The following is a 16742-nucleotide window of genomic DNA, read 5'->3' as shown; positions in this document are numbered from 1 at the left end:
TGTATACGCAAAGCTATTGTGGACTTGCCCATCAAACTTCACGGATGCATTACCTGTTTTCACTGCAGTCCGGTGTGTGTGAGCAGGAATCAATCATAGAGTTGATGTTACTTGAGATAAAATGTCACTGGTTGTTTTCAGGGAGGAAAAAAGCACTCGCGTTTAAGCCTGAAATATACTGGAAAAGATACGCCTTATCAAAAGATATCCTCTCAAATAATTTGTACTTTATTATGTGCTTTGATTAATAGCTTTTCCCATCGGAAAAGAATCGTCACTTAGTAAATGAATGAGAAGGAAGGCAGTGCGGGTCAGCCGCTTGACCTCGCGTCTATTAACACACACACGCCGACATTTGCTCGCTTATTGTCTGACTAATTTAATTTCACAGAACACTTATTTTCCAAACTCAAGCGCATGCCAAAGGAGAGGGAAAAGGGTGAAAAAAACTTGCCTGATAAAAGTCTAGCTCAATTTGAGGACAAGTACCTTCATCTGTAAATGAAAGCAATTATGCGGCCCATATTATATTATGTTGGCCGGTCTCAAGATAGTCATCAATCACCCGCAATCGAGCTGTCACTGCGGGCAGATTCGTTTCTAGCAGGCAGTTTTCCAGCTGGGGAAAAGAGGAGTACATCATCATTAATTTGACTGTGACCCCGGGGCTCCTCACTTGTCTGAACCCGAGTCAGCAACACACCTTCAGCACTTCATCTCAATGCAGGAGGAAATCAAGAGATGAACTGATTACATGATAGATAGATAGATAGATAGATAGATAGATAGATAGATAGATAGATAGATAGATAGATAGATAGATAGATAGATAGATAGATAGATAGATAGATAGATAGATAGATAGATAGATAGATAGATATGTTAACACATGCATTTTTAAAATCTCTCAAAATATTTATTAGCAACTATTATATCAGTGATCAAATAAATACAGACGCACAAACAGAAATATTTTTTACTTTTTACTTTAGGCACTTTCAGGATTCTGTTTATGAATTTAAATGCATGTTAATTCTAATTAGTAAAACTAACTATTTAAAATATGCTGGTCAAACTACATAATAGATATGATTTATTAGACAGGAAGACTATTCGATTTTTTGGCTTTTTTTAGCAAATGCAGGTAAAAACACTGGTTTATGCATTTAATCCCTGATTAAACTGAGATAAAAAAGCGATGCGATGTAACAAAAGATAACGCTTTGATTGCCAGATTTTACAAGTGCAAGCTCTTTCCCAAAGCTCGGATTAATTGATAAGCTCAATTACGAGTCCATTGTGCCTTAAAAAAATCCCCCCCACCCATCTGTCACTCGTTGGGATTTTTATCCAGAGAAATGCATATTAAAGTTAGAGTCTGGTCATTTTGACTGGGTTTCTTCTGACGTCAGAGCCACCGGCGTTTAAAACAACCCGCATCTGAGCTGACGTGTTTAATACTAGTTTTTATAACGCAAAATATGTATTTCTGACATCAAAGGCGGCCATTCGCCAAATGCTTTAGGATGCGCGCGGCTGCGTTCTAGAAGTTTAATAGAGCGACAGGAGAGCATCCGTCTATCGAACACTCTCAGGAAGGCGTTTAAGCAAATTAAACATGGTAGTATTGCGCTTCGCCCTATAAGCGTCCGGCAGCTTTATGCTTTACCAATCAATCGGTACAGTGAAACACAGCAGAGCTGCAGTCTCGCCTGCGTTCCGGAAAACGGGGATCACTCTACAATGTCCTATCCTCAGTTCGGATATCCTTACTCTTCTGCACCTCAGGTAAGAGTCGAGCGCTTATTCTTGCACCGATTCTGATGTTTTACTTGGGCGCGCCGCGGCTTTGAATGCGCTTTAATCGGATTTCTCCGCTGTAATTCAGGGCTTCCCTCTGCGCTTATCATTTTACAAATCTACTAACACGCGTTCGAGCCGCAGACACATGCAAAAGTGCAGATGCGATGACAAGGGGAAGGACGACAACAGTTGTTTTTTGGCCGTGATCCATAAAATGCATTGTCCTGTGGGGGCTGACGGCGGCCACTGCCAAAAAAAAAAAAAAAAAAAAAACTTTCTCTGCATTTTCACCGTTTTGCAAACTCGTACAGGTTTGCAGCTTGCTGTGTTATTCATGCTGTGACATTTCCACATATTCCAGTTCCTCATGACCACCAACTCATTGACATCTTGCTGCGAGTCGAGCACCAGATCCATCTCGGATTCGTCCGCGCAGACGCCCGTTTACTGTCCCGTGTATGAGAGCAGACTGCTGGCCACCGCCAGACACGAGCTGAGCTCCGCCGCCGCGCTGGGAGTCTACGGGAGTCCGTACACCGGCGGACAGGGCTACGGGAATTATGTTACCTATGGAGCTGACGCGTCCGCTTTCTACTCTTTGGTGAGTTTAGAGCATATTAAATTATAACCCATAATAATGGCATACATTCCAGCTGTGAAAACTCAACAAATGTGTGTCTATATCTGAGAAAAATGAAAGTTTATAAAACAAGAGCATTAAAAAAACCTTTGCAAGTGGTACTTAATTATCACAAAACTGATGCGTTTGAGAAGTTTCATGGATTGTTTGCTAAGTTTTAGGATAAGCATCATATTTTGCTCATTTATCTTGGTTATATTTACAAGTTTAATTGCTGACAGCTCTTGTATTTATTTCCAGGGTACGTTTGATGCCAAAGATGGAAGTGCGTCTGCGCATGCGGGTATAACACAGGCTGCCGCATATTACCCATATGATCCCACCCTGGGACAGTACCAGTATGACAGGTATTGAATAGCGGCTATCAAGAGTCTTCTGATTGACAATTAGCACGGTTCATTTGGATCAATTAAATTTTTATTGATGCAATAATTAGCGCAATCGTTGTTCTTGTTTTAAACCAATAAACAGTTCCCTTGAATGTTAGGTCAGTGTCTTTTTAATGTATATTTTATGTTATATCATGCACTTGACGGTTCAGCCTTCGGGGTTTCCCCTGAAGTGCTTTAATGGTCAGATTCTTGGCCAGTGCACTCGATCAAGCAATGTGTTCGCTCTGTTAAAAGTTACAAGTTTATAGGCCTTAAGGAAAGCACATTGCATTTGTGTGTGTGTGTGTGTGTGTGTGTGTGTGTGTGTGTGTGTGTGTGTGTGTGTGTGTGTGTGTGTGTGTGTGTGTGTGTGTGTGTGTTGCACTGCAAAAACTTTTCCCAACTTGCGTTTCCTTCGTGCCACAGATATGGATCTATGGAGGGAGGAACCAGAAGGAAGAACGCCACCCGTGAGACGACCAGCACGTTGAAAGCGTGGCTTCAGGAGCACCGGAAGAACCCCTATCCCACCAAAGGCGAGAAGATCATGCTGGCCATCATCACCAAGATGACCCTCACGCAGGTGTCCACCTGGTTCGCCAACGCCAGAAGAAGGCTCAAGAAGGAGAACAAGATGACATGGCCACCGAGAAACAAGGGCTCAGACGATAAAAAGTACGACGATGATGATGAGGATGGCTCGCAAGAAGATCAAATCAAAAGTGAAACCAACGATGACGGTCAGCTCCATTACGTTCTTCACCCTTAGGCTATATCAATAGGTATTTTAGGATGCTATTATTAGGCCTGTTTATCATTAAAAAAAGTTTATATATTTCTATTAAACAAAATAAATTATTCTCTCAAGAATGTTGCTGGTGATGAACAGTTTGGTGAAAGGCTTTTTTAATTTAATTGTACAAGAACGTATTTTTTGAAGCGTTACATGATTTAAAAATGCATTTTAATATAATAATAATTTTATTTTTTATAGCGCCTTTCAAAAACCCAAGGTCACTTTTACGAAATAATACAAGCAAAAAACAAATTGGCACACAGGATACATCAAAAAATCAGAGGGGACATTCAGACAAACAAGGAACTGTAGATAATTAACAACAAAAGGTCATGCAATCATATAATGAACATCAGTTCCAACAGACCGAAAGCGTTGGTTAATTCTGTATATTTTGTTCTCTCTTGCTCTCCACTTACTTCCCATCACTATTTTTGAACAGAGAGCAAAAGTCGAGAAGACAAGGAGCTTCAGCTGAGTGACTTGGACGACTTTGACACCATCGAGTCTGAGAGCTCAGAGTGTGAACTCAAACACCGCTTTCACATGAACGCGCACATGGCGACCACCGACGATCGCCTCAAGGAGCCTTCTCCAAAACTCTCCATTCCGGGTCTGCTCGAAGCCGAGCGCGATCTCGCCAAAAGCTGCTTGAAAGGCACCGCGGGAGACTGCGAGCACGAGCTTCGGCACAGCAAAACGTGCTTCCAGCAGCAGGGCCATCCGTTACTGGACAGCAAACCTCGCATCTGGTCTCTGGCCCAGACCGCGACCTCGTTGAACCCCACAGAGTACTCCTCGTGTATGCTTCGATGTCAACCATCGCCCTCCGCCTCCTCACCTGTCAACGGCCTGGAGAGACAGCAGGACTCACCTGTTACAACTCTCAGGAACTGGGTAGATGGAGTTTTTCACGACCCCTTGTTTAGACACAGCTCGTTAAACCAAGCACAGACGAACACTACGGTTTCTTGGACCACCTCGACCAAAGGGTCGATCTTAGAGACTGGTGCCCTCGGACGCTCCGTAGGGAACAGCAACAACGTGATAAAAACACAGCAGCAAGAGGCCAGCAAGGACAGTATGACATTTCCAAAGGGGGTGAATAAAATATTCTGCTCCTAGCACACCAAATGACTCTCAAAAAGACTGTTTGGAATAGCTTTCAGTTTACGAACAAACGCCAGAGTGTGAATCGATGGGCCCAAAATACGTTTTGTTACATAAAATCGTAGGAAAATGTATGTATTTATTGCTGTGTTGACATCTCACTGGCGAGGGGGTTGGTTTATATATATTTATTGGTTTGGTTGACGCACGTTCAGATTATGTAAATTAACTGGAAGTTTATGTTCCGAAAGACTGAAAAAAGTTTACAGCCTAGTTTTGTTCCGGCTTTTATCGTTTCTTTGGCATGCATATGTTGCTAGTTTTTATGGATCATTCTTTTAGACGAACTCGGACCTTGTTGCAACGACTCACAAGTGTCACTGTTAAGAAAGCATCGCACAAATGCACAGATCTCCTCGAAACCGGGGAATGTTCAAATCTCACTCTAATAAACGGTGGATTTTTCGAAGCTTTTGTTCTGTGTATCGATCAGAGTCGCTGTCCCTGGTGCTGAACACTCGCGATGCGATGACATTCACCTGCTCCTGCTCAATTATTTTATTTTTTAAACGTAATTATTATTTTTATTTGTCACTAAAAAGTTATATACAACTATATATGTATACATTTTTTTTTAATGTAAATGCAATTTAAAATTTTAAATTGATATCATTAGGCCAAAGTAATGGCATAACAATATGAATGGCCCGACTGTCCACTCTAAATAATGTATACGCTGTTCTCAGCAGTGATTGTTTCGTGTTCCCTGTGTTTGGCTTTGTAATAATCCCCCAATAACTGTTTATCATTCTCTCTCGTCCTCTGATGGGAGAGATGAGGCCCTCAGGAGCCATAAGACAGCGCTGGATGAGCCCCATTAACCCGCCATAACCAGCCTGTAATTGGGATGTTTTCAGTCATCATTCACTTCACTCTATCGATTTCTACTCTCTCCCTGCCTCTGATAATATTATCGAAGTGCCAAATCCTTTACCCTGACCCAACACTTGAGCTCTGCAGACAGGCCGTTTATATGGTAGAAGGCGAGATCATTTGAAATGTTCATCTTGACACGGACCCCTCAATTTCTGGAGCTCCTCTGCACTCCGAGGCTTTTTCACCGGGGCGCGTTTCTAAGTGAAAAGGGCAAGAGAATTAGTTGCTCGAGATAAAAGGGCAAAAACACGCAGTCAAAGGCAGGAGTTGACAGTGATGGTGAAAGTGTGGCCCCTGGAGGACTGGGGGTCCGCTGAGAGGGCCTTCGCTGATGAATTTCAATGGGAAAGCCAAACGATTGAGATCTTCTCCTGAACGATCCCCTGGACAAAGACATTTGAAAAAACGCGTTTTGTCCGTACAACTCGATGCACAACAAATGGTGCTGTCGGTTGTCTAAAAATAAAGAACATTATTTTTTTACTCAGATAAATAAAAATCAAAAACAAATCTAAAATGCAAAGTGCATTAATGGGTAATTTGTTATTTTACGCATGCATTTAATTAATAATAAGAATAACTATTTTAATAATTCTAAGACTTTAAGAGATTTTTCTGAAATTACAGAGCAGGACGTAAAGAATATTGAGGAACAGAATAAAATACAATTGCATGGATTTATAATATACTTATGCGTATTGGATAAAAGCATGTGTATTTACTGTTTCAAGAAACTTTCCTGTCGTAAAACAGGGTTCGGAGAGGCAGAGAGAGGGGGAGGAGATGTGATGGTTTGACTTACTCATTCAGGCGTGTCAAACACACACACACACACACACACACACACACACACACACACACACAGAGGGATGGAGGGATGATGCTGAATTAACGGCGCTTTTACATAGAAACCGAATCAAACTGTAATCAGCGACGCGTAACTTTTCATTAGGCGCCTTTGACAGCAGCATATTCAGACTCGACAGGGGACACAGGGTCCCCTGAAATAAACTGCTCTCAAAACACAGAGCCATAAGATAATTCCTTAAGCTCCATTAACAACTCTTAGCCGCAGGAAATAGAAACATCTCCAAATCTAAAAGCTTTATCGACCTGCGCAAACCTCCGCTGATGGCTCCGTTTTCTTCCCTTTATTTATATATTTCTGCTTCATCTTAAGGGACAGGAGCGTCTGGCGCCAGTAATAGACTTGAACACAACATATTAACTGAAAAAAGAGGAGAAAAGGCGAAAAGATTTAGATCTTTACCTCACCAATTAGTGTGCTTTAGTTCCTCCACCGTTTCTGTCAATCTTCAGAGTTGATCTGCTCTGTTATCTACAGTAGTGTTGCGATTATTTTCCGCATGCCATTACAGTTATTTGTGAGTCGTCGAAATCACTTTAAGACAATTTTCCTAAAGAAAACTTTTTTTCGTTACTTTAGTAGTAAAATAAAATAAAGTAAGCATTATTATTATGCTGCACTGAACCAGGAATGACCTGTATGTGATGGGACAAGGACGGATCAAGCAGGCTCACTTCAAGAGCAGAAATCAAGCATGTTGGACATGAGATTTCACAGCTCTTAACAGAACAGACGCTTGTTTATCAGACGCGTTTGTCCTCGTTTCCCTCCGGACTCCAAGCTTTAAATAAGAGTGACACGCGCGCGCGCCCCCGGGAGCAAAGGACACGCTAAATATATTTGCACATCATTAGCAGCTCTCTAACACTGACCCACGACTGCACGACTGCTTCTGTCCTGCCGGTATCATCGCCAACATTTGCTCTTAATTAATCTGGCTAATTAATAAAAAAGCAATTACTGTAGTCTTACTGGCCTCTGCCGAGGTCTGGAGAGGAAAATGCTGACGCTGCATGAGGAATGAAGGTTGAAACAGAAACAGAGAGCTTAAAACATATCCAAGCAGCACTGCAGATCTAAAACAGCCATTAGTTTTACAAATAAAAAACAAACAATGCAAATGAAAACTTGAATTTAGAAATATAAAACACTCCAAAGTTTTACCATTTTGTTTCATTTTCCATTATTATTTTCCAACAGTAATAAATTCAGTACAATATAATAATCTTAACAGTACACTCTCAAAAATAAAGGTGCTTCACGATGCCATAGAAGAACCTTTTTGTCTAAATGGTTCCATAAAGAACCTTTAACATCTGAAGAACCTTTCTGTCTCACAAAAGCTTCTTTGTAGCCAAAGAAGGTTCTTCAGATTATAAAAAGGTAAGAAAAAGACTGAATGGTTCTTTGAGAAACCAAACATGTTTTGTCTTCGGCATCGCTCTGAAGAACCTTTTAAAGCACCTTTATTTTTAAGAGTGTACTGCAGATCTATACGCTATAGAGTCTGCCACCATAATTGTAGTAATATTAAAATTAATACTTTTTTTACAAATAAAAAATGCAAAAGAAAGCTTGAAATGACAACCAAACGTTGTTTAATATTTTACCATTACGCCACATTTTCCATTATTATTTACCAACAGTAGGTTAGACATAAATAATTGCAGTACAATATAATAATTTTAACAGTACACTCTTAAAAATAAAGGTGCTTCACGATGCCATAAGAACCTTTTTTTTTTTGTCTAAATGGTCCATAAAGAACAATTAACCTTTGAAAAACATTTCTGTTTCACAAAAAGGTTCTTTATAGCGAAAAAAGGTTCTTCAGATTATAAAAAGGTAAGAAAAAGAAGGTTTTTTAACTGAATGGTTCTTTGTGGAACCAAAAATGGTTCTTCTTTGGCATCACTGTGAAGAACCTTTTAAAGCAGCTTTTTTTTATAAGCTATGGAGTCTGCCACCATAATTGTAGTAATATTAAAATTAATATATATATATATATATATATATATATATATTTTTTTTTTTTTTTTTTTTTTTTTTTTTACAAATAAAAAATGCAAAAGCCTGAAATGACAACCAAATACACATTGTTTAAGATTTTACCATTACGCCACATTTTCCATTATTATTTTCAAACAATAGGTCAAATTGTGAATATATATCGTTGTTGTTGTTGTTTCCACCATTTAATGGTTATGTGCAAACAGCTTACACAAACATGTCTTTTTAAGATATTTCACATTATTTATTCCCCCTCTTTCTAATCTTAGTGTATAATAACAAAGTCAGCAAACTAAATCTGTTTAATCTTGCATTCAGTGTCAGAAGTGTTCTATCAGTCGATATTAATCACACATAAAATAGCACATGCAAAAGCCATTTGTTTTCCCTGCAGCTTTAAAATTGCATTTAAATGTCATTAAAGTTCACTAGATGGCTGGCGTAATAGGCATCGATGCAGTGCCACGCGGCTTATCGGCCGCTTTCCTCCGTTAGTCAGCGCGGGTCTGGAGGGCAGGTTTGAGCCGCTCCGTTTGATAGGCTTGTCTTCACTCTCAGGTGTCACAAACTTCCCGTCGGCCTTCATGGAGTCGCTGCAGAGGTCACAGCGCTGATATTCAGTCTCTGAGCTCTGGAGAGGCTGGACTGACTGTGTGTGACTGAAGGAAGTCACTGCCACTTCACCAGATTACCACAAATATCACACAGACATATCAAACACTGTCCTGCTGGCCTGGGGCCCACGTTAGAGCGATATGTCCTACTTAACACTATGTCCTACTAACTATGAGATAGAATCCACACTTCAAACCAAACCAAACCAAACCAAACCAAAAAAAAAAAAAAAGAGGCTTAAAGTTAAAAATCAAGATCCACCAGAAAGCATACTGAAGAATAAAATCATATGATGACAATGACATTACACGACAAAACAGTGAATGTGTATGCCAGAAAAAAAAAAAAAACTGCCCTATGAGGTCAGTGTTTCATTGTGTTATGTTTATCTTTGTAAAATCTATGGATTTAAATCTACATATCTCACTGGCTACCATGCATTACCTTTAGTTTCAGGTAGATTCATTTTCATAGAAACATCTTTTATTATTTTTTATTTATTTATTGCATTGTATGGCATAACTGTCCATTAAAAGTGTCTTTATGAATTTATACCTGCTATTTGGTTAAATTATAGCTGTAGAAGAATATCCAGTGTTCATTGCCACTGTATTTTGGTGAGGCCCAGTAAAAAAGCTCTTCTACTGGCTCTTAAAAAAATATTTGATCACTGTACAATATTTCATGTTTACTCTATCAGCAGAATTTGACATATTGTTAATTTTCACAAAAAGTAATTTCAAGTTGTCCATGAAAAAAGGGTTATGGTGAAACAGTTTTTGAAAGGTTTAAATGTATAAATGTGACCCTGGAGCACAAAACCAGTCTTAAGTATCAGGGGTATATTTGTAGCAATAGCCAACAATACATTGTATGGGTCAAAATTATACATTTTTCTTTTATGTCAAAAATCATTAGGATATTAAGTGAAGATCATAATCCTTGAAGATATTTTGTACATTTTCTACTGTAAATGTAGCAAAACTTAATTTTTGATTAGTAATATGCATTGCTAAGAACTTCATTTGGACAACTTTAAAGGCGTTTTTCTCAATATTATGATTTTTTTGCACAATCAGATTTTCAAATAGTTGTATCTCGGCTAAATATTGTCCTTTCCTAACAAACCATACATCAATGGAAATATTATTTATTCAGCTTTCAGATTTCATAAATGGACCAGTGTCATAAAATGGTTTGAGGTCCAGGGTCTCAAATGTGACGTTCAAGACTTACAGCACAGTTTACTTTAAAATGTTACGTTTTAAAGTTGTTCTAGTCCATTTTAGGATTATTGTGTTGTAAAATTTAACATAACTTGGTTAGAAAGAAGCAATAGACTTGACTTTTTTTCCACAGTAAAATCATTTTAACACATCGCATACATCTTGTGGTTATGCTATTGAAACATTGAGTGTTTTAAATTTTACAGATTCCACTGTCATTTTTATTTCATTTATTTATTTATTTATTATTTATTCAGAAAAGGATGACAATTTAAAACCATATTTGAATCACTAAAATAATTGAATCAGCATCTGGAATCTTCCATTAGAAAAATAAGTGATATAAACAGCAGAAACCCTGATTATGAAAAGGAAATAGAGGAATTAAATACTGATGTCTATGGGATGAGAAAGGACGAGTGCTGGATTGTGTAGCAGGAGTCGAGTGCTCTTGTGAAGCATTTGGTGAACAAGTCTGTCCATCAGAGCTTCTCTATGAGCCAGAAAGCCTCCATGACCATCTTCATTCACAGTCATTATGAACATCTCGAGATCAAAGTGTCCAGAAAGTGTCAAATTCTCTCTTCTACATGCCATAAACACCAGTTTAGCACACAATGAAATCAGAGCATTGAGCTCCTGCATTCAGAAAGCACACACGTGTTCATGATGCCAGCCGCATCTCAGCCGCTCCAACAAGAGCCATTCAAACACATCTTTTGATTTGTCAGAGGAACTCAGTAATATTTCCTTACATGCTACGGCATCAGTGTTCCTATTCCCCTCGTGCCCGACCTCTTGTTTTTATCTTTGCTTTTACAGAAACACTCAAGCCGCTCTTATTTGTATGTACCGCTGATCTTTTGCAACACAATTGGATACGGAGGCAAAGGTCAAGCTTAACTCTCTTATGCCTTTCATAGACGAATGGGAACAGCATATACTATTGATCCATCCTCAAATGATGTACATAAGTCTGAGCGCTCCGCACGATGCCGTGTGACCTTTCTGCAATTACCAAGGTGACAGAAGTGATGCTTACTGGAGTTTGACACGGCTTCATTCCCAACACCTTGACTGCAACAAAACACACACAGACTCATCTTGCTATTTTTTTAACCAAAAAACAATCACTGATTTGAATGTGTGCTTTACTGAGCCATGCAAATTATTACTTTATGCACTGACTATTGGTGAAGTACAGTAGCAGAGACTCTTCAGCTGAAACTTCAAATACACCTCACCTAATGTACAATACAGTATTTCTGTGAAATTAAAAAGCGAACGGTTGTTGCTTGTACAAAAGCTGTAATTGCATTGATTTGAATTGCATAAAAACATGATTAAATGCATTGCATAAAACATGCAAACAATTCTTTTTTTTTACAAATTGAAAAGAGATTAAAAAAAAATCAACATAATTTTTGTAAGTTGAAATTTAGGGGTTAGGGTTCGGGACGGCCACCTCCCAGTTGAAAGTACCCACTAAGTTATGATTTTATATATATTAAACGTATTGATATTTAAAATATTATTGTGGGTTTCAGTAGATAATTGAAGGATTAATAAACATCTAGATTTGAAAACCTAAACACATTTTAAATGTGCTTTTTGGTCAGGGACAGCAGTTTGCACCAATTCTGTAGAATAGAAGGTGCAATCAACCACAAAGCACCATCATGACAATTAAATTATGCAATACACATTAATTAAACAACATTAATGTACAAAACATTACAAAAAAATGTAAATTGTATTCTTTTTTTTTAATTATTATTATTATTATTATTATTATTATTATTATTATTCTGAAAGCTGTGCATTTAAGTCTTTTGCTGTATTTAATGTCTTGTTAGATTTATTGCAGTTTTTCACTGTATAAAGTATAGTAAGGAAACATAATTGAATCTTGAAGAACCTTTAACATCTGAAGAACCTTTCTGTTTCACAAAAGGTTCTTTGTGGTGAAAGAAGGTTCTTCAGATTATAAAAAGGTAAGGTAGAGATGGTTCTTTAAACAACCTTTGACTGAATGGTTCTTTGTGGAACCAAAAATGGCTCTTCTACGGCATCACTTGAAGAATCTTATAAAGCACCTTTATTTTTAAGAGTGTAGAATGCATCTATTGCACAAAATGTGTGTTTAGTAAATATGAAACAACATTAAGTGTGCTGTCCTGGAGTAAACGTGGGTTTCTCCGCTTGATTCTGGAGCACGGCTCACGCTGGCGTGACGATGGGCTTTAACTAGAGGTCTGCTTCAGTTTCACACGGCAGGAGCTCAGAGGGGAAGATGCTGAAGCGTCCATGCGAGCGGCCGCTGTTTTACATGTCTGGCCTGGCTGAGCCGCTGAGAGGAGCGGAGCGGGGCCGAGGGGCTCCCGGCCTGTTTAAGGATGAAGAAACGCATCTTATGCATGAGTCTGGAGCACAGGGGCGTCCGGCTGGCTGCCCAGCCCTCGTTAAAGCGCTCCGGCCAGCTTCAAGCCCACTGATTTGTGTTATGGCTATCAGGGTGAGTTAACATTCACAATGGGTGGAGTGTCACAGAGGGGCCTTCGTCTGACACACACACATCCTCCCTCAGCAACGCTCACCCCTGAACAAGCAATCAGCACTTACGCGAAAGGTCACATTTGCAATGCAGGGGACTTTATGCAGAGAAAACGCAGGTAATTGGAGGCGGGCGGCTCTGATACCTTTGGCGGATTGTGGCAAGATAATGTGATGGATGTGGAACATTTTGGCGGGCAATTAAATGTTTTGGAGTTCCTGGCTGTCGGATGTGAGAGGGGCGGAAGTTGGGAGAAGGGAGTCTGACAGTGTGCCACCTTATAATCTGATTTGCTCTGAAAAACCTGCTTCAAATCAAAGCGCTTTTAATCAAAGCGGAGGTTTTTGTGCCGTGTGCGAGCGATGCATGAAAGGAGGGCGCGCAGAAATGAAGGGCTAATTAAAGTGGGTCAGGATCGAGCTACAGGCATGAGAAAACACTTTAAAGCCTTTACATTATTTACACGCTCCTGCCCTTCCTCCAGCACACCGCTGCTCCTTTAAGAACACACACATAGAGACTCAGACGCAGCTACATGAAGTCTTAACTAAAAAAAAAAATCTTCATATTTTTCTTTATTTTATCCTTTGTTCTGGATAGAAATTGCTGAAGAATTACACTGCTTTTCTTATTTTATTTATTTATTTATTTTTTTTGTCTTGTTCCCAGCCAATATATCAAAAAATTCTTAAATTAAAAAGTTTTTCAGACAAGTAAAAAATATTTTCTTGTTTTCAGAAAGAAAAAACAAGTCAAACTGAAGTGTGTTTTTGCTTGAAACAAGCAAAATAATCTGCCAATGGGGTAAGAAAAATAATCTTGTTTTCTGTCTTACCCCATTGGCAGATTATTTAGCTTGTTCTAAGCAAAAACTCACTTAATTTTTTAAAATTATTTTGACTTTTCTAGAAAATACTTCTTGATTTAAGAATTTTTAGATATTTTGGCTGGAAACAAGAAGAAATATACAAAGTTCACTGCTGAATTAAAATTTCCTGATAATTCACTTTTCATGTCATGCAAGATGTTCATGCCTTTCTCAATATAGTGGACTTCAATGGAAGCTAACAGGTTGAATGTCCAACTCCAAACTGCAGCTGCTTCATTGTTTCATTGGAGCTTCAAAGGACTCGAGGAATAATGGTCGTATCTAGTCATTTTTGAAAATAAAACAAAAACAAACAAAGAAAAAAAGAAACACAAATGCATGCACTAGCTTGACTTCACGCATGATATAATCACGTTGGAAAGGTCATGCGTGACGTAGGCGGAAGTACTGATCCAGTGTTTACAAAGTGAACGTGTAAAGAAAGTCAAACACCCTTTACAAAAAAAAAAAAGAAAGTAAAACAACAATGTTAAATGATTGAGAAAATGAATTAGTTTTTTACCCTACCCAAACTTTTGGAACTGAAGTACACAAACAAACACTGAAAACTGGACGTGACCTTTCCAACATGATTACGTACTGCGTGAAGTTTAGCTAGTGCAAGACGAGCATTAGTGGTTAAAAAGTATATATATATATTTATTTTTTTAAGAAAATGACAGATCGTTTCACTAGATAAGATGATTATTTCTTGACTGGGATCATCAGGAGCCCTTTAAAGCTGCACTAAAACTGCAATCTGGACCTTCAACCTGTTGGCCTCCATTGAAGTCCACTATATGGAGAAAAACCCTTAATTACTTTTTTGACTGAAGAATCTTGGATCAACACGTTCTCACTCTCAACTTGGTCAATCTTCAACGTGCAGGATCCTCCATTGTTTACAATAGTTTGTCTTAATTTAATGGTTTGCATGCATTTGTCAAAATAGAAATAATTTGATATGAATGTATACAATGTGTTGCTTGGATGACATGGGAGTCTGTGAATTTTTAGGGATTTTTTATTCTGGAGTGTTTTTAATGCACTGTGAATTGCCTACTAAGGTGTTCTGGGTGGTTTCTCATCAGATTCTTCCTGTCTCTAACCCTAGCCCTGCTGCATTCAAAGTGGCATTAGAATTTAGACTTAGACTAAGATTAGAATGTGGCTTAAAGACGGAATTAATTATTTTACAAAGCAATTAAAATTCTATTTAAATATGCAGATGATATTAAGGTTTTAAATCAAACCCAGGTTCATTGGAAATACATGCCTCTACCTACATTTCTGTTCCTTAAGCCAGTTTTAACCAGCTTCAAAAACCTACCTAACCAGCATACACTGCAAAAATGCTTTTCTAGCTTAGATTTTTTTGTCTTGTTTCCAGCCAAAATATCTACAAATTCTTAAATCAAGAAGTATTTTCTAGACGAGTAAAAAACCATTTCTTGTTTTCAGAAGTAACAACTCAAAATTAAGTGAGTTTTTTCTTAGAACAAGCAAAATAATCTGCCAATGGGGTAAGAAAAAAAAATCTTATTTCAAACAGAAAACAAGATTATTTTTCTTACCCCATTGGCAGATTATTTAGCTCGTTTCAAGCAAAAATGCACTTAATTTTGACTTTTTTTTTTTTTCTGAAAACAAGATAATTTTTCAACAGGGTAATGCTCTAGCACAGGGTTCCCCAAATCTTACCCTGGAGGTCCAATGCGCTGCAGAGTTTAGCTCCAACCCTGATCACACTCATCTACCTGTTATTCTCTAATGATCCTGAAGACCTTGATTAGCATGCTCAGGTGTGTTTGATTAGGGTAAGAGCTAAACTCTGCAGGAAAATGGATCTCGAGGTCCAGATTTGATGATCCCTGCTCTAGCATGTTAGAAATATCTCCTACAGCAAACCTAACCCTAAATCTAACCAAACAAACACACAAACCGAGTCAAACGTGTCACGCGGACAGTCATTCAGAGCACTTTAACACACTGCACACATAAACGTCAGTGTTGTCTCTCAACTCATGTTTTAAGTCAACTGCCAGTGTAATGTCCATACATTAACATGTAATAATGTTTGTAACAGGGTGATTTTGTCAGGTAGAACATGTTCATGGCTAAGCCTTAACTAACCGTAACCCAGCCAGGTCAACAAACCCGAGGCCAGCACAAACCCAGTCAGTGTTGGGGAAAGTTACTTTTAAAAAGAATGTGTTACAATATTGAGTTACTCACTAAAAAAGTAACTACTTACGTTACTTAGTTACTTTTTATGGAAAGTAATGCGTTGAGTTACTTTTTAAACCTGGGCAGGGCTTGCTTGTTTTTTTTTATATAAAAAGTTCTATTTTTGTCAAATGTAAAAGCCTTTTCACAGCAAAAGCCTCAGATTTAGAGAAAAGTAAATTGACGTCTGTACAGTAGACCGCAGAAGAACAAATGTCAACTCTTCAGCAATAAAAAATTAAAACTGGGATCTAACCAACAGTGTTAACTAAAGCAAAAAAAAAAAAAAAAAAAAAAAAAAATGGTGATGCTGCTGTGCTGTTTTCACTTCCTCATGCAGATTTGAGCTGTTTTGTTGAACCGTACTTTCACGGGGTTCGTACCAGAGCTCTTCATCACCCAAGTGAAGGTGGAGACCATATCGCCTAAACTACCGAACAAACTGACTGCGATAGAAAACTCATGCAAATGAAGCTGTATATATGACAACAACATTCAAAAGTGCAGTATAGGGGGAAAGAAAGATGCTTTTGTATGTTTGCCCACTGACAAAGAAATTATCCGTCTTTCATTTTAATGGTAGGTTTATTTGCGTTGAGTTGATGCCAAAGAGCTGGATTTTGGTCTCATCTGAACACAACACTTTCACCCAGTTCTCCTCTGAATCATTCAGATGTTCATTAGCAAACTTCAGACGGCTGTACATGTGCTTTCTTGAG

The 16742-nt window shown here is 38.4% G+C and overlaps 1 protein-coding gene across 1 annotated transcript; it reads left to right on the top strand.

Annotated features, from left to right (window-relative positions):
- Window positions 1-1491: 1491 nt before the first annotated feature.
- On the top strand, window positions 1492-5189 carry irx4a (iroquois homeobox 4a). The gene is made up of 5 exons (XM_073847479.1): window positions 1492-1788; window positions 2165-2404; window positions 2684-2790; window positions 3241-3554; window positions 4053-5189. Exons 1-5 carry the CDS (start codon window positions 1744-1746, stop codon window positions 4733-4735), a joined length of 1389 nt encoding a protein of 462 aa, XP_073703580.1. The 5' UTR covers window positions 1492-1743; the 3' UTR covers window positions 4736-5189.
- Window positions 5190-16742: the final 11553 nt, after the last annotated feature.

The sequence above is a fragment of the Garra rufa genome, chromosome 9 (assembly GCF_049309525.1).
Source record: "Garra rufa chromosome 9, GarRuf1.0, whole genome shotgun sequence".
Classification (NCBI taxonomy): Eukaryota; Metazoa; Chordata; class Actinopteri; order Cypriniformes; family Cyprinidae; genus Garra; species Garra rufa.
The sequence above is the reverse complement of the archived record's forward strand: the minus strand, read 5'-3'. Positions and strand labels throughout refer to the sequence as shown.